General features: G+C 29.8%; 2 protein-coding genes and 1 long non-coding RNA gene across 4 annotated transcripts; 2 read left to right on the forward strand and 1 right to left on the reverse strand.

Annotated features, from left to right (window-relative positions):
- Positions 1-7,483: 7,483 nt before the first annotated feature.
- LOC131598772 (uncharacterized) lies at positions 7,484-9,416 on the reverse strand. Of its 2 annotated transcripts, none has more exons than XR_009282387.1 (5): positions 9,150-9,416; positions 8,805-8,960; positions 8,635-8,727; positions 8,487-8,549; positions 7,484-8,067 (listed from the first exon to the last, which is right to left on the reverse strand). It is a non-coding gene; the product is annotated as an uncharacterized LOC131598772 (long non-coding RNA). The 2 variants fall into 2 exon arrangements; XR_009282388.1 differs by having other exon boundaries at positions 8,626-8,727.
- A 5,427-nt stretch (positions 9,417-14,843) lies between these two features.
- LOC131598773 (phosphoethanolamine N-methyltransferase-like) lies at positions 14,844-19,141 on the forward strand. Its single transcript, XM_058871344.1, has 12 exons — positions 14,844-14,991; positions 15,090-15,220; positions 16,137-16,274; positions 16,621-16,758; positions 16,968-17,111; positions 17,190-17,300; positions 17,403-17,544; positions 17,930-18,210; positions 18,297-18,458; positions 18,554-18,607; positions 18,684-18,758; positions 18,879-19,141. Exons 1-12 carry the CDS (start codon positions 14,961-14,963, stop codon positions 18,975-18,977), a joined length of 1,506 nt encoding a protein of 501 aa, XP_058727327.1. The 5' UTR covers positions 14,844-14,960; the 3' UTR covers positions 18,978-19,141.
- Positions 19,142-21,560: 2,419 nt separating this feature from the next.
- On the forward strand, positions 21,561-25,440 carry LOC131594440 (uncharacterized). The gene is made up of 11 exons (XM_058866572.1): positions 21,561-21,718; positions 21,809-21,901; positions 22,086-22,150; positions 23,461-23,515; positions 23,607-23,690; positions 23,963-24,047; positions 24,266-24,361; positions 24,474-24,676; positions 24,734-24,822; positions 24,954-25,053; positions 25,146-25,440. The coding sequence occupies exons 1-11, from the start codon at positions 21,668-21,670 to the stop codon at positions 25,188-25,190; spliced, it is 966 nt and encodes a 321-aa protein (XP_058722555.1). The 5' UTR covers positions 21,561-21,667; the 3' UTR covers positions 25,191-25,440.
- The last annotated feature ends 316 nt before the right edge of the window (positions 25,441-25,756 follow it).

Consider the following 25,756-nt stretch of genomic DNA (forward strand, 5'->3'; position numbering starts at 1 on the left):
TCAAAGGTGACGTGCACAGACTCTTCAACAGTAAGTAATCTCTTGTTATGTACTCTATGATTGAGAGTATCCAATAAAAACATATAAATATTATTTACCAATTAAAGAACACTTGTTGTTGTCTTTCTAGGTCACATAGCCCTTCTTCATTGCCACATAGTCAATGAGATAGGGAGATGTCACCCGTCATATGTCTTGAGCATCCACAAACGAATCCATATTCTTTTCATGGAGCAAAGACATTTATTCTACAAGATCAACAAGAAATGTTAGGTATCCAATATTCATTGGATCCTTGAGGGTGAGTGAAAACATGGTTGCATTTAGGAAACCTTTTAAAAACTTTTAAATTCGCATTTTTCAATGGTATGGCCTTTCTTGCCACAATAATGACAATTCAAATCACGAGAAGATTATTTTTTCCTATTTGGATCCTTCTTAACAAAGCTATAATTTTTACATGGTTTAGTCAAAGACTTTTTTAACAAACTTTGAGGGATCAATAGAAAATGTAACCTTTGGTTGTAATGCCTTGTCCAATTTTGATTTAGGAGAGTTAACCTCTTTTTGCTGAATGTGACAAGTTTCACAGTTGAACTATGATGGTTCTTCATTCTTAACTTTTTGAACATCTACTAAATATTGTTTTAGAGCTTCCATTTGCTTTCCGGTTTCTAAAACCTTAGCTTTTAAGAGTGAAACGATCCTTTTGTTTGAAGCTAACTTTTTTAAAGCGTCTACAGTTTTCAATGTAGATTTTCAAAAGCTATTTGTAACTCAGAATAATACAATTTAGCAACAAATTCATATTTAGAATTACGTACATTATTTTTCTTCTTTTAACTTTGAGGGCCCGTTTGGTGCGCAGCATATGATAGAAACATGATAGGATATCAAGCAGGATAAGGATATGATATGATAAAGACATGATAAGACTTATCCTATCATGTGTTTGGTTCACACAAGATACCAGATAGTACATATATATATATATATATATATATATATATATATATATATATATATATATATATATATATACAATTATATTTTTTACAAATTATTTTGTAAAATATTTCAAAATTTATAAATTAATAAAAAAATATTTTTTATAATTAAAAAAATTCATTGACACTATTGAGTAAATAATTTAAATTTTTCTTGAAAAAGATCATGAATTATATATATATATATATATATATATATATATATATATATATATATATATATATATATATATATATATATATATATATATATATATATATATATGACAAAATTATCCTTGCAAGAACATATATTTAATTTGATAAAAAATAAAATTAGTTTTCATATTTTTAAAATTTTAATAATTCTTTTATTTTTAGGTATTCAATTTTTTTTATTTTATTAAATTAATTATTAATATTTTTAATTTAATATTAAATTAATTTTTATTTATATTTTGTCATATTTAATTTTTTATTTTAAATTATATTTTATAGAGGTAAATTAGTAAATCATTTTCTTATCCTATCCTGCCGGATTCTAACCCAGCTCATATTCAGGATAACAATTTGAACTAGTGAGGCAGGATAGGATAAGTTTCAGGATTAACTTATCAGATCCTATTGTGTCAACAAACACTGGATTGAGATAGGATATGATATAAATATCTTATCCTGTCTTTTATCCTGTGCACCAAACGGGCCCTGACGGGCCGAGAGACATATATTTTCCCCTACTTCACTATCACTTGGGCTTTCATTACTTGAGGAGTCACTATCACTTTCCCAAGCAACATTATCTCTTCTAGACTTTCTAGATTTCTTGTGTCGACCCTTTTCCTTGTCTTTGTCAAGCAACAAACAATTCGGCTTGTAATGATCGGCTTTGCCACAATTGTAACATGAACCTTTTGATTTTCCTTTCTTATTATCATCTTCCTTTGAGGAGTTTGATTGTTTTCTAAATTTGATGAGGTTTTTGTCGGAGTGCTTTACACCATTTCTTTTGATGTACCTATAGTACCTTTTCACAAAAAGCCTCGTTTCTTCATCATCTAAATTCTCTTCGTCACTAGTATCACTATCACTTTGCTCAATTGTTGAGGACTACGAACTAGAAGCCTTTAGAGCAATATACTTCATTTATACCTCCTTATCCTTGTCTTTCTACTTCTTAAGTTTCTTCTTGTGCTTTTTCTCATGTTTTTCTAAGCAAGTGAATTATTGCTCATGTTCTTCAAGCTCACAAACAATGTAGTGAGGTCTAGTATCGTAAGATCATTAGCTTCCTTGATCGCGACGAACTTTTGTTGCCATTCCCTATTAAGACACCTGAAAACTTTATTAGTAACAATTTCATTGGAAACTGGCTTATCAAGTGCATTCAAACGGTTTATGAGATGAATGAACCTCTTTTGCATTTCGACAATGGTTTCACCATGCTTCATACGAAATACTTCAAACTCTTAATTTAATATATTGACTCTAGCTTGTTTGACCTCATTTGTTCCCTCATGGACAACTTGTAATGTGTCACACATAACTTTAATTTTTCCGGTTTCACAATGAGAAACACGATAATATTCATCAACACCAAATGGGGATATGAGAATATTTTGTGCTTTCCAATCATAAGACCACTTTTTCTTATCATTTCATCCCATTGTGCTTCTGGCTTAGGTACGACAACACCACTATCGTTGGTACTTGTAATTTCACTAGGACTTGATTATAGTGTTCCATACTCCCTTATTAACTGAGTTGATATGGATACACATACAAGCTTTTCAATAACCATAATTTTCACCGGTGAAAATAAGCGCTCTATTGTACATCCCTTTAGGTTCGGTAGCCATAATCTAATAAGCGTTTTTGAAGCACAAAATTAACCGGTGCTCGTGATACCACTTGTTAGACAAAAACGACTTATCTAGAGAGGGTGGATAGATCCCCAATTAAAGAATTTTTGGTGAAAGTACTGCTTTAAAAATGTTTTCAACTATGGACAGCGGAACACGCCCGAATCAAATCGATTAATCCGAACTATTACCAGAAAACTCGGATATGCATTAAAAACTATAAAACGTGCAATGATAATGATAAGATATTTGAATCAATATATATTAGCTATCACCATAATCTGTTTGAATTAAAACACGCAATTAATTAATTTTTAATGAAATGATTTAAACAAAACTACGTGAAGCAATTTATCAAATAGTTATTGTGGAGTCAATTTTAACCAGAATTGTCGTAAGGTTTTCTTGATTTGAAATCCAATTTTGAAACAACAACAAATTAATCTAATTGCATCGATTGCATAATTTCAGAATTTGATAATTTGTTATTGAAAGTAAATGAGAGTGAGAGATGACAAAATGATTTGTTTAGGCAATTCACCAATCGTACTCGTTATGGCTACGTTTGTCCTCAATTCAAAAGGAATTGAGATAGTCAATCATAGCCCGGAGATGCATTTTCGAACTCAACGTTCTTTTTTCAACTCAAAAACTAGATTAATGTAAGGAATAAGGGAAGAAATGAATGAACTAACCTTAAATTCCAGCTTCTTTTGCTCTCTTTGATGTGATAAAATAGAATAATGATGTTTTGGTGTTGAAAAGTTGATTGAGAATGGAAGAAATTTTTTAAAAGGTTTTGAAAGTGAAGTTGATTTTCATGATGAAGATGAAGAACATGCAAGGTGGTATTTTATTCAATTTCTCGCTTGACATGTCCGGATATGCATCTCCAGAATCGGCACAGAGTTGCTAAATAAACCAGCTAAGTGAATAAAAATACCATAAATGAGTACATGAGACTTTGTGAAGATTCATCTTCGGATTCACCCTAAAAAATATACGGAGATGCATATCTAGAAATTGTTTTGACAAAAATGAAATGGCTGGCTGAAATACGAGAAATTATGTAATTTTAGGTGCATTCGAAAATGTATCTCCTGCCACCAATAAATACATTTTTGGATTTTAGGTATTTTCAATTTATACTCATATTAATAAAATCTCAACTTGTTGACTTTTTTACAAAGACATTGCCACCAAAAGTATTCAATTCTTTCATTTTCAAGTTTAGCGTCATAAACATTTATCATGCTACAATTTGTGGAAAACAGTTAAAATTAAGATAAAATTAACAATTCATGATAACTTCTTAATTATACTGTTCCATACTCCCTTATTAACCGAGTTGATATGGATACGCATACAAGCTTTCCAATAACCATAATTTTCACCGGTGAAAATAGGCGCTCTATTATACGTTCCTTTAGGTTCGGTAGCCATAATCTAATAATCATTTTTGAAGCACAAAATTAATCAGAGCTCGTGATACCTGTTGTTAGACAAAGGCGACTTATCTAGAGGGGGTGGATAGATCCCCAATTTAAGAATTTTTGGTGAAAGTACTATTTTAAAAACGTTTTCAACTATGGACAGCGGAACACGCCCGAATCAAATCGCTTAATCTGAACCGTTACTGGAAAACTCGAATATGCAATAAAAACTATAAAACGTGCAATGAAAATGATAAGACATTTGAATCAATATATAATAGCTATCACCATAATCTGTTTGAATTAAAACATGCAATTAATTAATTTTTAATGAAATGATTTAAATAAAACTACATGAAGCAATTTATCAAATAGTTATTGTGCAGTCAATTTTAACCAGAATTGTCTCAAGGTTTTGTTGATTTTAAATCCAATTACAACCACAAAGATTATAATCAACACAACAAAACAATTTTGAAACAACAACAAATTAATCTAATCGCATCAATTGCATAATTTCAGAATTTGATAATTTGTTATTGAAAGTAAATGAGAGAGAGAGAGAGAGAGAGAGAGAGAGAGAGAGAGAGAGAGAGGACAAAATGATTTGTTTAAGCAGTTCACCAATCGTACTCGTTATGGCTACATTAGCCCTCAATTCCAAAAGAATTGAGATAGTCAATCTTATCCTGGAGATGCATTTTCGGACTCAACGTTTTTTTTTTCAACTCAAAAACTAGATTAATGTAAGGAATAAGGGAAGAAATGAATGAACTAACCTTAAATTTATGCTTCTTTTGCTCCTTTTGATGTGATAATATAGAATAATGATGTTTTGGTGTTGAAAAGTTGATTGAGAATGGAAGAAATTTTTTTAAAAGGTTTTGAAAGTGAAGTTGAGTTTCATGATGAAGATCAAGAACATGCAAGGTAGTGTTTTATTCAATTTCTCGTTTGACATGTCCGGATATGCATCTCCAGAATCGTCACAGAGTTGTTAAATAAACGAGCTCAGTGAATAAAAATACCATAAATGAGTACATGAGACTTTGCGAAGATTCATCTTCGGAATCAACCTAAAAAATATACGGAGATGCATATCCGGAAATTGTTTTGACAAAAATGAAATGGCTGGCTGAAATACGAGAAATTATGTGATTTTAAGTGCATTCGAAAATGTATCTCCTGCTACCAATAAATACATTTTTAGATTTTAGGTATTTTCAATTTATACTCATATTAACAAAATCTCAACTTGTTGACTTTTTTACAAAGACATTGCCACCAAAAGTATTCAATTCTTTCATTTCCAAGTTTAGCATCATAAAGATTTATCATGCTACAATTTGTGGATGACAGTTAAAATTAAGATAAAATTAACGGTTCATGATAACTACTTTAGTTAGTTTATTGTTATCAGGGTTAAATAAGTTTTTGGTTCTTCTAAATATATCATATTTCGTTTTTAGTATCTCTAAAGATTTCCTTTAAAGAATGGTCTCTCTATAATTTTTCATCCACACTTTTGATCCCTCGTGCTAACGTCTGTTAACAGAGCTGACGTGACACTAACACGTGACAGTGCCACCTGTCAAATTGCTGACGTGGTATACCACGTGGCTAAAGTCAACATAATACTTGAGCCCATAAAAATTCGTAACTAATCCACAGCTAAATTCGTAGCTAATCTCTAACAAAAATTTTGATTCAAAAATAATCCAATCCGTTCATATTAATACTTGGTCTACATGTAAATCCATTCTTTTCATTGATCCTTTAAGTGCAGAACACATTAATCTCACAATTCGTTTGAAATCTTCCACTTTGGCAACAGAAATCATTGGATAAATCTCTAGTAAAGAAAAATATTTATATATTTATAGATAAAAATAGATAAATGTATTGGTACATTTATAAATTTTATAATGTAATATGGTGTCATATATATATTTATACTATGGTTGAGATTGGGAACGGTGGAGAGTTTTTTCAGTTCTTAGTGTTAGTACTAACTATAACATGAATGTAGGCACTTTTTGAAATGAACCTGACCTCAAAAAGCGTTCAGGTTCTATTTGCCAAATGTTGTGTCCAAAACCAACCTTGGATTATTATTACTACATTTACCATTCAAACTAGCTTATCTTCATTATTATTATTATACTGATAAAGAAAATTTTCACACTTTTCTTATTCTCTTTTGGTTTCTTTATGGTAACATTAATTAGTTTTATTCACATTAAAGAAAACTTACAAAAGTGAAACACAGTTAGTGCATATAAATTAAATTATATTTTTATCATATTTTTAAGCATTATTATCTTTATGTTGACCATATAACAATTACACATTTTAATGAAAATTAGTTGCATGCGTGAGATATAGTAATATTAGTAGAAATAAATATGATACAATAATTTAGATCATACATTAATGTGTTATGGAATTAAAGGATCAAATGAAAAGAATGGAGTTACATGTAGCACCGAGTATCAATATGAACAAATTGTAGTTTTTAGAATAAGAAATTTTGTTAGAAATTAGCTACGATTTTAGTTACGGATTTGTTACGAAATTTTATGGACTCAATTATCATGTTGACTTTGGCCACGTGGTATGCCACGTTAGCAATTTGACAGGTGGCACTGCCACGTGTAAGTGCCACATCAGCTCTGTTAACGGACGTAAACAAGAGGGACCAAAAGTGTAAATAAAAAATTTTAAAGAGACTATTTTTTTAAAAAAATATTTAAAGGGACTAAAATTGTATGCAAATATGAAATATGATTGAATCATATTTAAATTTTTTCATAAATCAAACCAATTGCATCATCAAATAAAAAACTAAAACAATTAGATCATATGATTTTCCTTCTCATCTCAAAAGCAATGAGTATGTTTAATAAATATCCATAAAGTACTAACAAATTCTTCAATGCTTGTTCTCCAATATTCTTATATGATTGAATGAATGAATAAGCTCATGTGGGTCACAGCATGTGAATTTCAACCCGTTTTAAAGAAAATGTAAAGGAAGAGGGTTGGATACTACAGTTTGTTTCTATTGACACTACAACAAAAATGGGTTTAGGCAATGACCGAAAACCGCGGCCATATGTATAAAAACCGTAGCATAAGACTTCAGGCTACGGTTATCTAGGCGTGGAATATGCGCCCGTTGCCTATTCACATAGGCTACGGTTTTTGCACTTTCGCCCACAAATACCAAAAAGCGTCGCCTATAGTGTGTGAATATGCTGCGGTTCTTGAGATAGCTTTAGACCGCGGTTTGATTAAGCTACACCTTTAAACCGCAGCCTATTTATTAGATTATTTTCTTCCCCAGTTTTAGTCCACGGTTTTTTTTAGGCCATACTTTTAAAGTGTTGCCTACTTTTAATACTACATTTTTTAATGCCTTTAATTTTTTAAAACCAGAAATTATTTGTTTAGATTATGACTTACAATTTAATGATCAAATTCAACTTTATTATTTATATTAAAAAATTCCATTACAAAAAAATATATAGAATATAAAGCTAAAAATTTGTTGTATTTCCATATACACTTGGTCTAGTTATTTTCTTTTACATAAATAATATGACATGGAATATTTTTTCCATTTAGAATTCTAAAAAAATAGAATATTTTTTTTCAACTTGGAATTATAAGAAAAAATATAAAAATTAAAAATGCTTTGTTATTGGAGCTAGTCCTCAGTTTCATTTGAGTACAGAATACAAGCCTTATTTTCAATTGATCCAACAATAGAGAAAGTAGAAATTGTCCCTGCAATTAAAATTTCAACACAATATTAGAAGTAATGAAGATAACAATACCATTAGTCAACAATACGATAACACTTATTTAATTTCTCGATTTCTCGATCAAACCTTACAAGTGGGACAACACCCAATGAGTACTAGAAATAGACATCAGTGAGACTACATCAAAAACCTTGATAATAATTCATTAAAATGAATTGAGACTCAATATAAGATTCATGTATAAAATAGATAAATAGTTACACACTAGAGATCCATCTCAAGGTTGTTTATTTTTGTATTGAATGAAGATACAATTTGCATACTCAATAGGATATTGATAACCATACATAAAACTTCACATATTAAAAGAACATTTTCAATATTTTTAAAATATAATTGAGTTAAAATTTCCATATTCAAACACAATTTTGTTTGAAGTACCTGTCATAACTTATAGAAAGAGCACAATTTAATTTCCTTATCATTCATTTGACTCCCCCCTCCCTGTCCAGAAAAACACATTAATAAGATTAGTTTCAAGACAAATAAACATGACAAAAAAACAAGTTATGAGACTAACAAATATTACACTTCCTCTTGTTCAACAAATTAATACAGAAGCAGAATGAACTAGAGATCCGGTGAATGATGTGACCGAAACTTCTCGCACAAAAGATTATACCTGAAAGGAACATTTTGGTTGTTAATAGAAATAATAAAATTTGTGGACAAGTCACCAAGGAGGCCAGATAGTCATACCTAAACCACCGTAAGTTGGAAGCCTGGAAAAAATTGAACTTTAATTTGGGAAATTTCAAGAAGCTGGATCAATTGTTCCATTTGGAGTGCCAAGTTTCTTGAAAATTTGGGGAATAATAGACGAGCAGCCATTGTAATAAAAGAGCAACAAAGCCACTGAGCAGTGAAGCAAACAACATCAAAAAAAAATTTCCTCTTTAATTCCACAAACCTATTTAGTTTCAGAAATTTCTACAACTTTGAAATCTATGAATAGAGAGATAATTTATTCAGAATGGGGAACATGAAAAGACCAAAAAATTAAAATCGAAAGCTTTGAAAAGATAAGTTGAAAATGAAAAATACCTTTAATTGAAGAGGGAGGAAACTACCCTTCAATTTAAACGAGAGGATCCACCCTTTGTTTGCCTTTCAATCTTCATTAGAGCGTATGATAGATTGACCAAATTGTGCAATAGATGGGAGTCGGAGACAGAAACAAGAGGAACCACCATTCGATTAACTTTAATCTTTGTTGCCCGTATGTTAGAAAAAAGCAATTTGAAATTTAGGGTTTGGCCGTGCGAAGAGATAGAAGATGAAGAACTTGGTTTGACAGGAAAGGGTCGTTAATGAGCTTACAAGAGAAAAATAATTGGAAAAAAAACAGTATATTACACGGTTATGAAAAAAAATTTAAAACTAATTTTTAATTATATTAAATAAAATATTATCAGTTGCTATATATATTCAAATCAAAACCATTTAAATATTTCAGATTTTTTTATTAAGAATATTTAAGATATTACGAATATTAGTATTTACAAAATTATCAATTTTACAACAAATTTTTATTTAGCTATAAGATTTATTTATTTTTAAACGTTATTATAGATATTATTATAAAATGATTTTTTCTCTATTTTCAATTTTTATTTATTTAAGAAAAAATTTATAATATAATTTTTTTATTAGCATTCTGAACTGAGTATAACTTTTATTTAGGTAAATTTAAAACACATCTTTTGAAAAGATATAAAATATATCTCATTGAACAAAATCTCTAATTTTTCATTTTATTTTATTTTTGTGCAACTTTTTTATATTTATGAGCATATAAAAAGATATCTTAGATATTATTTATAAAATTTATCGATTTCACAAGAAATTATTATTTAATCATAATTTTTGTTTATTTTAAAAAGATAGGACAAAAGTTTTCTCTATTCGATTTTTATTTATTTGAGAACAAATTTCTAATAATTTTTGTTTAATAAATTTTTTAAAATTAAAAAGTTGATTTTTTATACTTTTAAACAATCACAAACAATAATTTTTTTAAATATATTTGATTTATCATAAACAAATTCAAACTTTTTTTTTCATTTGATTTCAAACAAATTCAAACTTAAACAATAGAATAATTGTGATGTGTAACAGTGGAAAGTTTTTTTTCTGGAAATATAAGTAACAATTAATGTATTATAAAACAAATAAAATAATAATAGCAGTAATATTACAAATATACAAGATAAATAAAAAAATCATTAAAATATAAGAGAGATACTAGTGGCTACTTACACGGTTCGAGTCTTCTTGTGTGAACCTTTTATAAAGCCTTTTATTTAAATTCGCGAGATTTTTTTATGCAAACCGTAGTGATTACTATTAGGTGGCGCTTGGCAATTGTTGCCTTTTGAAACAACAAATGACCACCGCTCAAAACTGTAGCTTAAAGTACATAAGCGACGGTTTGATTTATCCACACTTTCAAACCCGTAGTTTAAGGTGAATATACTACGCTTTTCAACAAAATATCTAGAAATTTAACAATGCATAAAAACCGCAGTCTATTACCTTTTAAGCAACGGTTTTTAAGCTGTTGGCTATTGTTCCGTTGCCTAAAGCCAAAAATGTTGTAGTGTGAGAAATATCATCATGAGAAAAAGAGTAATCAATTATTAATATACTATACTTTGAAAAAAGAAAAAAGAAAAAGAAGGATAGTCACGTTACCAATCATCTCTCTCCACTATTTGGGTGTCATACCCATTTTCATTTAGACAAAAACAAATTAGTTCTCTAAATAGTAAACTCAATTATTTTAATTAAATTTTGTAAGAAGACAACTACATCCCCAATTTGATTTGCATAATAGTCATTTTAATGCTCTTGACAATTTCTTTTTATAGAAGCTATGAATTAGACGTCAAATGCATAGGTTAAGTTCTTTTTTTTTTATAACTACAATTTTTTTAAAATTTTAAAACAAGATTAGAGAAAAAGTTAATAAATATACTTATTTTTCGTTTCATAAATTTAGTTTCAAATTTTTTATAATTTTTATTAATGAGGTTTATATTAAAAAAATAAAATAAATGAAACTAAAAAACGAAAGGAGGACTAGACCAAGACCCTCTCTAAAAGGCTTTAAAAATCAACCTAAGAAAAATTAGAAAATATATAGAAATACATTCCTAATCTGTATTGTACAAAATGCTTCCTAATGTCCATAGATATAGATTAAAAAATAGTTAGGTAGTTACGAGTTAAACCGATATTAGCCAAAAAGTCACCAAAAAGTAAGCACAAAAGTTCCCTTTTCTAAAAATATGAGAGACATAAATGCTTATATTCACAGAGAAATAAACACAAGCATCCTATCTGATATGAATTTGCCAAGACACCAAAGAAGACTTGTGGAAAGCTTGGACGACATTGAGAGAACCTGATTCAATCTATAACTTATTCCAACCCTTATCTATCGCAATTTCCATAGCTTTAGTGACTGCAGTGAACTCTGCTAAGGAAGAAGAATGCCACAACACATGATCTACGAAGGCCAGGAGAAAACACATTGACAGTTCAAAAAATCCTCCAGCAACCGGCAGAATTAAGGATGTCATAGGACTTCAATGATTCTAGGAGTTTTGAAGAGATTAATACGAATATTGAAAGCTTTTATGATTCAAAAATCCTCCATGGAAGAACAAGATGTGGTTGTGGTTTTACGTCCCATGAGAATCAAAAGCTGCTGAATTTTATGAATGATGTTTTTAAGAGGTAGAGATATTCCTGAATCTGATCTAGTTTCGCGCTTCCCAAATAAAATATAAGATATATATATGATATCGGCCTTCAGGACAAGGATACATTGCCTAGAACTGTTATTGTTACAAACATACCACCATTCCTCGAGGTTGTTCGGAGGGTTGATAAATTTGACAAACTCATGGATTTTTTAATTAAATTGTTGACTTATTAAATAAATTTAAGTAGATAAATATGGATATATGAATAATAATTTTTTATTATCTTTGATAAAGTTATTAGTCTCATATTTTAATTTTATATTATTTTTAGAATAATACAATTCATATATTTAAGAAAAATATTGATGAAATTAGCATGGTAAAGTTTTTAATTCTACCCTTTTATTTTGATTTTTACTACTAGTACCTGATTTACTAGACTGATTAATCCGGTTCAGGGGTAAATTTTGATATCAAGTGCTTTCAGCCACTTTGAATCGTATTTGCAGAGAATTGAACCGTGATCTTCTCTACTAAATCTAGTGACAATCATTATTGAAGTAACTAACTTAATCAAACACTTTTAATTAGTCAATTCCTTCTTAGAAGGATTAGTAACGGGGCGGATCGAAAAAGAGCGGATTGATCTTTCTATCGTCTCTAAGTTTTATATAATATAAAAGATACATATTTCTTTTAAAATAATTTTCTAACTCATCTTGATTCTTGTCGGCATTGTTTACTTATTAACAAATTAGGTGTAGTATATGGTATTAAAACTTAAAAGAACCTTGTTTAAAATAGCATAGCTCTTATTGTTGATACTATGTTGTTTTGCTTCTTTTTCCTTTTATGCAATACTATATCTTGCATAAGGTAAACCTTTTTCCCATGGGGCAATTACTATTTTTTTGATGTTACCTCTCAATTATTTATGCCCTACTCTCCATTATTATTGGTTTCATATGAGACTAATGCATGTGATGCTCATAATCGTCCATTATCCTCCTTAATTCTCAACCACAATATCAGATACCACTTTGGATTCTGATGGAGATTGCCAATTTGTCGGCTTTTTCAAGATTCTTTTGCAATATAAATAAAACTTTATGAAAATTCATATGAAAAGTGGAATCCTAAATAAAAATATTTTATAATTGTGATAGAATCTATTAGAACCTTAATATTTAATTTGATCTTATCTTTTGGATATTTTGTTGCAACATTATGTCAACATTTTATTATATTGATGAATTTGAAAAAGTTTCTTAATTCAACTCTCATATTATGTGATAGTTGAAAAAATTTCTTAGTCTCATGTTACTTAAGTAAGATATCTTAGCTAGTTGACTTCTTTATATAATCGAGATCAGACTATAGGCATTTATTGAGTTTTTTGGGACCGTTTGTTTGTGCATAAGAACATGGTTGTGTTTGAGAGTATGCAAGACGACCTTCAACATAAGGCCTCACACTTTTTCATGATTAAATTATGGCAAGAAGGACCTTCATACACATATTCCACGACCAATTTACAATTAAATAAGGCTCTTTAAAAAAAGTAATGACTCAACTGAAGCTAACTTTATCTTATTACACATGACCTCTCTAAAGTTTAAGACGACTCTCCATAAGAATGATAAAAAAAAGTGCTTTCAATATGCTATGCTTGGTAAACAATTTTGAAAATTCATATCAAATCCAAATAACATGATCACACATCTTTTCATATCTAAGTATTTTCCTATGTGATTTTCTTGACTCATCTATTAGTCACAATCCAAGTTATGTATGGCGAAGTATTTAGAATTTAAATCCGTTCTACAAAGTGGGTCAAAGTAGAGCATCGACTTGGTAGAGACTATTTTAGTTTAGGGTCAAAATTGGTTGAATGAAGAAACATTGTTGGTAAATCCATGGCCAACCATCCAATTAGTAGCAATCCGACAATTTATGACTTCATGGTTAATAATGGAAAACAATGGAATACTAAATTGATTCACAGTTTCGTTGAAGAAGGAAAAGTGACAAAAGTTATTGAAACTCTCGTTTGAACTTGTTTAGGTTGATAAAATTGTGTGGAAGTTTGAAAAGAATAACATGTTTTAAGTTTGTAGTGGTTATCGATATTGCATAGAAGATATTCTTGATACAACTTATCTAAAGGTTCGTTGAATTGGCAGGTTCTCTAGAAAATATAGACCCCTCCATGGATAAAAATTTTCCTTTGGCGATTGTATACAAATTTTGTGCCAACAAGAAAGTGTTTGATACATAAAGGCGTTTAGTGTCTGATTTTTTGTGGTGTATATGGTAGGGGAATGGTAGACGATAAACATATTTTTCTAGTACTTCCCTAAAAGTATTGAGTGCGGGGAAAAAGCAGAATCATGGCTATTATACAACAGGTTTTAAGTGACAATACCTTTTTGGTAACAATTTTTTTTTCTTTTTGTAGAGATTAAATTAAGACCGTCTAGCATTATTTTCAGCCATATTTTGGAGAATCTAGAAATGTCATCGATAAGTGTCAACGTTTATTAACTCTTTATTTTATGAACTCTCGTGTTAAGTTTGTCAGAGGCAAGCTAATAAGACTGTTTATACTTAGACACAAATGACTCAACCTCTTATAGTTTTTCCAATTTTATTAATATACCAACAATTTCTAGTTAATGATGTGAATTAAATATTTTGTTATATATATATATATATATATATATATATATATATATATATAGATATATAGATATATATATATATATATATATATATATATATATATATATATATATATATATATATATATATATATATATATATATATATATATAATTGTTGAAAAATATTAATTAGTGTAACTTTAAAATTTGAAAAGGACACTTAAATTATAAATAACATTTTTTTTCTAAAACCCATCAATTAAAATGAAATGAGTGGATACCATTTAGTGTAAAAAAATAAAAAGTTTCACCTATTGCATAGTCTTGATTGTGAATTTCTGTTTGGTGTAAGAAACAGGAAGGGCAAGTGTGAAGAGCCATATAGCTTATTTAAGCAATTACAACACATCTGCCATTGAGTACTTTTTTTTTCTTCCTTTCATTCTCTCTCACACATTCATTTTTCTTCTCCATTCTACAACATGGCTAATTCAGAAGCAATAATGAAACAAGGTGAATTCTGTTGTTTGTTTTTAATTATTATATAATTATACATATATATAGAAATTATTATTATTATAATTAATATTTTTGAGGTTATGTTATGGTAGAAGAAGAAGTTAAAGAAGATGAACGTCAAGTACAGAGAAGTTATTGGAAAGAACATTGTGCAGATTTGTCAGTTGAGTCAATGATGCTCGATTCTAACGCATCTCATCTCGACAAAGAAGAGAGACCAGAAGTATGTACAACTCATTCTTATTTCTATAAATAACTAACTAACTCTAATATTAATATTTTCTTTTCTATTTTCAATATACTTTATTTATTTATATAGAATTTAATTGTTACATGTGGTTGGTGTAAAATAATTAAAATTTGAGCTGAAACTTTTAGAATCTAAACCAATATTTAATATGGATGATTTTGCATTGCACCATTATATTTTGATGGAAATATTATGTTTTTTGAATTTTAATTTAAAAATTTTATTTATTCAGAATTTTTCTAAATATTTAGCAAAAATATTTTGTGAAAATAATTGGTTTAAAAATACATAAGTAATTTTTCATACAAATAAAATTATTGCAAAACAAACAGTAGGGACTAGGGAATCTTAAATTGACTCGGCTGCCCCCACAATTTCCTTTTGTGATGTTAATTATTGGAATCTTAATTTTGTCCCCACTTTAATAATATCTTTCCCCACTACTAGTGTTGTAAATAAAAGTTTAAGGATTTTTAAAATAAATTTAATTAATATTTTGGTTATTCTATTTTAAGTCATTCATAATTTTTATCTCTATTTTAATAATTTTTTATTTTAAATTTAAATAATTTTGGTTCTGATCTCATAATTTTATATTTAAAATCGACAACATATATATCAGTATCTTTTTATATATATATATATATATATATATATATATATATATATATATATATATATATATATATATATATATATATATATATATATATATATATATATATATATATATATATATATATATATATATATATATATATATATATATATATATATATATATATATATATATATATATATATATATATATATATATATATATATATAAGTTAATTTATTAAATTAGTGCAAATGTTATTTTTTTACTAATTTATTTTAAATTATATAGGTACTATCCCTATTACCAGCATATGAAGGAAAATCAGTTATAGAGCTTGGAGCAGGTATTGGAAGATTTACATCTGAATTGGCTCAGAAAGCTGGACAATTGCTTGCTGTGGATTTCATTGAAACTGCAATAAAGAAAGTAAATCACTTAATTATCACTCTAACTAATTATATATACATTTGAGTCTAACACTGCATAGTAAAGATGTGTCTGGTGTTTGAAATGTGTTGTTGTTCGACATATGTAAATATATATATATATATATATATATATATATATATATATATATATATATATATATATATATATATATGTATATATATTTAATCATATCATTTTCTTAACATAATAATGTTAGTATTGTATTTGATATATCTTTGTGCTTATATCTAAATATTTATGGTTAATAATTTTCAAAATTCAGTTATTGTAAAATTATTATACTTAAAAATTTATTTCCTTTAATGTCATATAAATTTTGCAGAATGAAAATACTAATGGGCACCACAAGAATGTGAAGTTCATGTGTGCTGATGTGACATCTCCAAACTTGCATATTTCTGAAGGATCAGTTGATTTAATATTCTCAAATTGGTTACTCATGTATCTTTCAGATCAAGAAGTGAGTTCCTTTTTATTTTTCTATATTAAGGCATAGAATTTTCAAATTTAAATTAGACCAAATCAAAATACTCTCCAATCAACAAATCTCAACCGTCTGATCAAAATCAAATGGTTCGTATTTCAAATTTATATTTAAATTTTAATTTGATAAAATTAAAATATTAACCCGTTATGACTTTTATTTTTCTCTTGATGAATTAATTTCAGGTTAAAAATTTAGCTGAAAGAATGGTGAAATGGTTAAAAGTTGATGGATATATATTCTTTAGAGAATCTTGTTTCCACAGATCTGGAGATTCAAAGAGAAAATACAATCCAACTCACTATAGGGAACCAAGATTTTACACTAAGGTTTGTTCTATAAGTGTCATTATTCATACTATTGAAGAGTTTGATTTTAATTATTATCCTTCCCCATTTTATGTATAGGTATTTAAAGAGTGTCAAATAAGTGATGAAAATGGGAATTCCTTTGAGCTTTCACTTGTTGGTTGCAAATGCATTGGAGCCTATGTTAGGCATAAGAAGAATCAAAATCAGGTGATGTGAAATTTAAAAAAAAAAAACTATTATATAATATATTTTTTCTTCATGCAATAAAAATGATTAATTAATTAATTACTAGTAATTTTTGTGATGCAGATTTGTTGGATTTGGCAAAAAGTTAAATCTCAAGATGACAGAGGGTTTCAAAGATTCTTAGATAGTGTTGAGTATAATCATAAGGACATCTTACTCTATCAACATGTTTATGGTCAAGGTTTTGTTAGCACCGGAGGACTTGGTAAGAATTTTGAAATAAAGGTGGCAAATGGGACTGCCCCTCATGTAAATATGTTTCGCAAAAACAAATAAAAAATAGGGTGGGACGAAACAGACATAGTTGAGAACACTGACCTAAAAAATGAAGATAGAATATACATGCAGATCTTGCACGCTTAAATGTTAAAATTTGAAAAACAATTCTTGTTAAAGCCTGTAAAAGAAGAATGAGCATATTATAAAATGCGAACTTAAAAACTTGATCCGCCTAAAAAAAGACGGGACATGTCCATATTATCAACCCCGCAAAATGTCAAAGATGCCATTTGTATTTTGTTTCAATCAATCCGCATACTTGTAGATTTCAAATATTTCTAACCTAAAAAAAGTGCTTATTCTTTGAGCAGAAACAACTAGAGAAATTGTGGCAAAGTTAGACCTAAAGCCAGGTCAAAAAGTACTAGATGTTGGTTGTGGCATAGGAGGAGGTGCCTTTTACATGGCTGAAAATTTTGATGTTGAGGTGGTTGCCATTGACCTTTCCATAAACATGATTTCTCTAGCCATCGAACGCGTCATCGGTCTCAAATATGCGGTAGAATTCGAATGTGTTGATTGTACTAAAAAAACATATCCTGAAAACACATTCGATGTAATCTACACTCGCGACACCTTGATACACATCAAAGTAAGGAAAATTTTTATTTGATATATTTGAAAAAATATTTTTTTGGAAAATTTAATTATTAAAATTATTTTATGTATTTCATATAGGATAAACCAACATTGTTTAGATCATTTTATAAATGGTTGAAGCCTGGAGGTACACTTTTAATTAGTGACTATTGCAAAAGTGTTGGAAGTCTTTCATTGGAATATGCAGATTATATCAAAAAGAGAGGATATTATATCCATGACATGAATGCATATTTTAAGGTATGATAGTATATTGAATTTTGATATTAAATAATTTAGAAATGAATTTTTATAAAAAAAATTATTTATATTTTTTAAAAAAAATTCCATGACAGATGCTTGAGAATGCTGGATTTGATGATGTCATTGCTGAGGATCAAACCAATTTGGTATGTAACACAATATGAATTAATTTTCTTGACATTTACATTTTAATTTTCTAACAAATTTTTTGTTTTGTTTTAGTTTTTGAAAACTCTTCAAATGGAGTTAAATGGCCTTGAGAATAATAAACTTGATTTCATTGATGATTTCTCAGAGGTGAACTTGTTATAATATACTTTGGACATGAATACTTTGAATTCATTTTTCAGTTTTATATATGATAATTAACTCATGGGTTTTAAAGCATTAATTAGTTATTGAAATTTATATGTTTAGGATGATTACAATGAAATTGTTAAAAGATGGAAGGCTAAGCAGATGAGAGGTGTGGCTGGTGAGCAGATATGGGGCTTGTTCATTGCCAAGAAAATATGATGTTTTTTTTTCTTCTTATGTTATGTTTATTTCATGTCATGTAATGAATGAATATTATATTTAGTTAAGTGTGAAAAACTTTCTACTAATAATTGTTGAGCTTTTGGCTTGGATAGCTTTTTGTACATCCTCTTCTACATGGAAGTAAATGTGATGTTGAATAATTTTTTTTGAGTTGATAATCAGCTTGTCCTCTAATACATAGGTAATGTACTAAAAACCCTATGTAAAAACATCCATTTATATAATACATTATGCATCCTCTTTTATATTTATTAATACATTAGGTCCATTTATATAACAAATTATGCATTCTCTTTTATATTTATTGATACATTAGGCTTTTTTTTTTTATTTCGATGGTTCTTCAGATGTTTTAAGAACAAATGTTCAATAGGGTTTTTGACGATTATAGAATGATTTATGGGGAGTTCGACGATTATAGAATGATTTATGGGGAGTAGTAAAAAATAAAGGTGATGGAGCTTATTCAAGGTAATCATCGAGACGTTTTTCCTATTAGAGAGGTTAAGTTGGGGGAGAATGAGGATAGTTTATGTCATTCTCTTTGGGGTAATACTTTCTGTTGTTGGAGTTTTAGCCCATCTATTGGGAATAGTGGGGGCTTGCTTTCTATGTGGTGTGAAAGGTAAAGCCCGATTTTTGTTCTCCGACCCTGGGTATCTGGGAGTCTGTCTAGATTGGGGAGTCCATTACAGGTCGTGCTTAGTTGTTAATGAGTATTCCAAGCTTCTAAGTGTTCCTTAACTGATAAAAGAGTTATGTGGGTCAGGTTGGTTCATGATAAAAACTGGTTTAAGGTGCCAACCTGGTGTGTTTTTGGTGAATTTAACTCGATGCTTAACTTTAGAGAGAGGAAGGGGTTAGCCTAAGGCCTCATGTGTTTGGGATGGCTGATAATCTTGAGTTCGAGGCATTTATGGATGACATGATGTTGTTGGATTTGCCCATGCCGGGGAGATATGGTTCAGATGGTACCATTCAAATAGGATGTCGATGAATTCGTTTCTGTTCAGTAATTTTTTATTGGGTAACGCTAGTTTTGTGGAGGGGTTAGGGGCTCTTAGGTTGGTCCCCCAAGTTAATAGTGGATGGCGTGTATCTTTAAGGATAAGCTTAAAGCTCTTAAAGTTTGGCTTAAGGTGTGGAACAGAGAGGAGTGGGATTCTTTGGAGTTTAAAATTTACAGGTGTGTTGATGAAATTAATTATTGGGATATAAAAGATGTGGTGGAGGGTCTGAATTTGGAGGAGTTGGCAGATAAGACTCGAGCTTCTCAAGATTTAGGAAAGCTCTTTAGGTGTCGTACAATGCTCGAGGTTAGCCTATTCATAGGAGTTTGTCTTCTTTCTTTGTTACTATATCTCTTATGGGATCTTTGTACAAGCTAGTAGCCAAAGTTATGACTGCTAGGTTGGCAAAGGTGATTGGAAATTTAATTGCTTCTAAATAATATGCTTTTATCAATGGTAGGGCAGTTGGTGGATGGGGTGGTGGCTAGTCGTGGCAATAGGGCGGGGTGGAGACAATTTTACCTTCCTTAAACCTAAACTTGAATTCCTACTAATTACTCGTTATCCGCCTGCTCCGTCGAAGATGAAAAATTGAACCCTAAACTCGTCCAAATGGGTTCAGGTCGGGTCCGGATTATAAGATAGTGATATTGTTATTCAAAAGCTTATTCTATTTGACCGAAATGCCTTTACATATATAGAGCAAAAGTATGTGCCTATCAAAGAGAATAATTGATGCAAATTAATATAATAATAATTATAATAAATAAAATCAATACAAGTTAAAGATATGCATATAATGTACAAGATGTGATTGCAACACATTAAGAATCCTTATGATTTAGTTATGGTCCAATACGCCCCCTCAAGATGAAGGTATCGTCAATGACCTTCATCTTTCTCGTAAGTTCTTGAAATTGTGGTATTGGTAATGGCTTTATGAGAAGATCAGCAATTCAATCCTTTGGTGACACATGACTAACTGAAATTTTTCTGGCCTGAAAATGTACTCGAACAAAATGATAGTTCATGTATATATGTTTCATTCTTGAATGTAGAATTGGATTAGAATAAACATACGTGGCTCTGACATTATCACATCAATATCACATAAATGCTTAGGTGGTTAAGATAACATAATGTGCAATTCTGAAATAAGATTGATGATCCACACGATTTCAGTGGTAGTTGTAGCTACCACACGATATTCTGCTTATGTGGATGAACGAGCTACTGTCTGTTTCTTCTTAGAGATTCGTGAGATAGGATTACCACCCATAAATATTAGGTACACGTAGACATAGACGTGCGACCATCGGGATTCTTCACTTGAGTACTCGATCGTAGTTGAAAGGATCAAATCATGGTTCTTTCTGTTATATTCAACGTTAATCACCACTGAACTAACTAACGATTAGTCTTTTTTTCGACGACCTTTTAATAACACTTTCTTGCATCGAAAACCTTAATATAAATAAATAAAGTAAAAATCACAATTAAAAGTAAAAATGACATTTATGGAGCAAAGATACATTTAAAATTGTGGTTTTTTCTCCTTTGCAAAGATGCCCTTTTCAACGAATGATAGTTTCATGCCATTGATAACAGATACAAAGCTTAAAACTCAGTAGTAACTCTCTCTCTCTCTCTGTTGCCATGTCCGTTCACCTCAAACTCTCTCATTCAAATCGTATCTATCGCCCTTCCGTAATTTCCACTTCTCTATCTCTCTCTCTCTCTACAGACACAATTATTTGTATGCATATTGAATCAGTTTTTGCCGATTTGAATTTTCAGGAGCTTCTGAAAGGAAACATAATTGTAGAAACACAGTCTTCAATTTCACACTATGGAATTCGTATCACTATCAAAGGATCCGTCAATTTGCAGGTACCACTCTTTCTGTGTTGCAGAAATTATTCCCTTTTGCAAAAAGTTGTTCAATTTGAACAAAAGGGTATTTGAATTTTGTTTTAATAATGGGTGAATGTTAAGTTGCTATGAGTTTGGGTTTTGAATTTGGAATTTTGTTTGGCTGATTTTTGTGAGATTATTGGGTTTGAAATAATTGAAGGTTCGTGGAGGATCAGCTGGGGTTGTTGAGTCATTCTATGGTGTTATTAAGCCTATTCCAATTCTGTAAGTCAACTAATCACTTCTCTAAATAATCGTTTCTTGTATACTCAATAAGTATATATTTGGTTTCTAGTTCGGAATACTTAGAATTGATTTTGAATGTGAGGAATGGATTTTCACTCTAGAATATTTTGTGTGTTTCTATTAACGGGTTTTGACAGAATTGAGTTTGGTAAAATTGATTTTAACATAATTGAGTTTAATAGAATTGATTTATGTTTGGATACATTTATATAAAAGTGAGTTGAGCAACAAATTTCAATGTAAAAATCAAGTTTAAATTCATAAGCTATAAATTCTAGCTTCAAGTAGAATCAATTCTTGAGGTAGAAGAACCAAACACCTCAAAATCACTCCAGAATCAATTCTACACCTATAAAAAAGTTTTTGGCTCTTCCAAAATCCAAACCAAACATGCTATTTGTTTAATTCAATTTTGCAAGAATTTATCTAAATATAAATCACTTTACTTTCAACTCACTTTTAGGCATGATAAATTTTACACAATCAATTCACTTAAAATCAATTTTATTCCCCAAAGAACTAAATACACACTAAGTTAACATGAATAGTATAAGCAAATTCTAAGTAGAAATCTAGGATCAGGCTTCTCAAAAGTGAGCAATTTACTTAAGAATCTGAAGTGTATGATATTTACCTTCGATTGAACATTCATCAATAGTTGATATTGCATAAACATGTATGAGAAATCGTGGACATGTTGAAATTTTGAGTTTGGCTCCACTAAAGTGAGTAAATCAGGATTGTTACTTCAAGAAGCCAAGCCCATGATTTGTTATGATGCACATGAAGTATTCTTATTTGAGTTGCTCAATGTACTTTATAGGAGCTGGATATCGAAATATTTACCCTTTTTTTCCTCACTTTGCTATCTCCTTACTTTAGAAGAGTCAAATCCATCATCTTACAAACAAATCTTAAGTAGTATTATTATGATGTGGTAAGATGGAAAAATGTTATTAGAAGTCTTCGTAAAATTTGTTTACATTATGAAGAACTACATTTTAATTCGATCACCAATTGATTAGTGATTGTCTTAGATTTTTAATCATCCAGTAATTATGTAATGTTGCCTCATAAAAACCATATCAAGACAGTATTGCGATCTTTAAGATCCTATTTCTTCAGCTACTTAAACAACTCACTTCTGTTATTGGTTTTCTTTCATTTCAAAATTAGCTAGGCCATATCTAAATAATTAACAATGTTTTCTATCATATTCAATTGACTCTAAATAGTCTTTTTAGATGAGTTAATCATTGAAGAATGTCTTATGATCATCTTCTAAACAGGAAGAGGACCGTTGAGATTAAGCCTTCCGGAAAGATCGGTTCGGGCACGACAGAGGTAATATATCAATAGTCAATGGCTGTATCTGTTTAAAGCATTTTAATATGGTGTGATTGCTTAAGAATATTTTTTCTGGTATTTCTAGCAGATACCATTTTCATTGAACCTTAGACAGGAAGAGAATTTAGAAAAGTTTTATGAGACTTTCCATGGGACAGATATTAGTATCCAGGTAAAATGGTAAAATGTTGTTTGAAAATGCTATGTTCATGTTGTGCAACTGATGGTTATGATGAACTTATTAATTTTCCAACTATTGTTTGTTTTTATCTCTTTTATTTCATTAAAAAAAAGTCTAAATTTGATATAATTTCATTGCAAAACTTTAGTTAATCTTTCATTGAACACAAAAGTTCATAGGCAATTATGTAAACTTATTTCTTTAGTTTTTGTCTTTTTAAGTTTCACATAATTTAGCTGGTTGGTGATTGATAGCCTCTATAGTATTTAGCGACTGTAGATATTTCTCGCGGATACTTGTATAAATCTTTATCAGCAACGACGGAGTTCATTATTGAAAGTGATAAAGGTATAAATCCATTATCTCCTATTCTTTATTTTTATGTATCTGTGAATGTTATAATCATGGTTATCGAATCAAGATTTATATTGTGAATCAGACAAACTATTTTCGGAACTGTATTATTATAAATCAATTTTGTATCAAATCGAGATTCAACTCACATGTATAGTAAGGTACTGATAACCATAGTCACCGGTGTCTCTTCTGTGTGTGGAAAATTTCAGGTGATCTTCTACAAAGACCAATATCTCCAGAGACGGTCATCTTTTATATTACACAAGACACTCAAAGACATCCTCTTCTTCCTGAATTAAAGTCCGGTGCGCATGTTCTCTTAATCTGGTTATAAAATATATAAAAGAAAAGAATTCTGTTTCTTCGAAAGCGTCAATGAGAAAAGTTTGTGGCTCATGCAAAGTTATTATTGAATAGGTGGATTTCGGGTGACAGGAAAAATCTGTACTCAGTGTTCTTTGTCCAGTCCTATTAATGGCGAACTAACTGTCGAAGCATCAGCAGTTCCAATTCATTCGATCGACATCCAGTTATTTCGCGTTGAATCTATTCTTATTGGGGAGAAAATTGTGAATGAAACCTCACTGATTCAAACAACTCAGGCAAGTGATGCTGGATTTGTATAAGAACATGTCACCCTTTACAACAAGTTTTTTATTCTCTTTTTTATTGAGCAGATAGCAGATGGTAACGTGTGTCGCAATTTGACAATGCCTATCTATGTAATACTTCCTCGACTTTTGACCTGTCCAACAATCTTCGCTGGGTATGTGTGTCGTCTCATTCGTGATAATTATTGTCTAATCTCAGAGGTGTTCATGGTTCATAGCATGGAGATGGTGCATACTGAATCTTAAGGACTCATTCTGTTAGTTTTTTGTTTGTATTTTGGTGCAGTCCCTTTTCAATTGAGTTCAAAGTTGCAATTGTTATAAGCTTTCAATCAGAGCTATCTAAATTGCAAAAGAAGTCTGACTCAAGAACTCCAAGACTCTGGGTAAGTACATTTATATTTTATCCTCATTCGTATCACTAATCAATCTTCACTGTGAAGGATAATTTAATAATTCTCTTAATCTGAATTTTCAGCTTGCAATGGAAACATTACCGCTCGAATTGGTTCGCACAATGTAAATGCATGATTGATGTATGGTTTATTAGAATAGGACATGACTTGAAAATATGGATGGTTATAACTTACCAATGCAATATTTTAGTTGAGGGTATTGGCTATATGGAATTTCAGGTCAAAAAGTGTAATCAATATTAATAGTTCAACATTGGAAGCACTGTTATTTTATAGGTGTTTCACTTTTTCAAGGGATGTAACTGCTGTCAAATTTTTGATGTTAAATAGGATGTCTTCTGATTTTTATGTGTACAAGTTCACACACTTTTTCATGAATGAGCTATGGCAAAAAGTGTCTCCATCAGATTTATCAATTGCACCCAAGGATATCACGGGTTTCAAACATCTGGAGCGGATTCAAACTCGCGGTATCCCACTTCCGTTAGCTGTGCATGAACATTAGTGCTGAGGCGAGGTTTCAAACCCACGATATTCTCACTTGTTCACCTTTAAACAGTGAATGTCAACACCACTTTGTTTCGTTAAGCCACCAACTCGATTGTTAATTGTGCAAAAATATTAAATGCAGAGGCACGCCTGGAACATCAAACTTGTTTACCTTTAAAGAGTG

Source organism: Vicia villosa, linkage group LG4, assembly GCF_029867415.1.
Source record: "Vicia villosa cultivar HV-30 ecotype Madison, WI linkage group LG4, Vvil1.0, whole genome shotgun sequence".
NCBI lineage: Eukaryota > Viridiplantae > Streptophyta > Magnoliopsida > Fabales > Fabaceae > Vicia > Vicia villosa.

Excerpts from the sequence above, each read along its gene's own strand:
- LOC131594440 (XM_058866572.1), top strand. The coding sequence starts at position 21,668 with ATGTCCGTTCACCTCAAACTCTCTCATTCAAATCGTATCTATCGCCCT. Across the intron at positions 23,516-23,606 it reads TCGGTTCGGGCACGACAGAG|ATACCATTTTCATTGAACCT; the intron begins GTAATATATCAA and ends TATTTCTAGCAG. Across the intron at positions 24,048-24,265 it reads CATTATTGAAAGTGATAAAG|GTGATCTTCTACAAAGACCA; the intron begins GTATAAATCCAT and ends GGAAAATTTCAG.
- LOC131598773 (XM_058871344.1), top strand. The coding sequence starts at position 14,961 with ATGGCTAATTCAGAAGCAATAATGAAACAAG. Across the intron at positions 16,275-16,620 it reads TTGAAACTGCAATAAAGAAA|AATGAAAATACTAATGGGCA; the intron begins GTAAATCACTTA and ends TAAATTTTGCAG. Across the intron at positions 18,759-18,878 it reads TCATTGATGATTTCTCAGAG|GATGATTACAATGAAATTGT; the intron begins GTGAACTTGTTA and ends TTATATGTTTAG.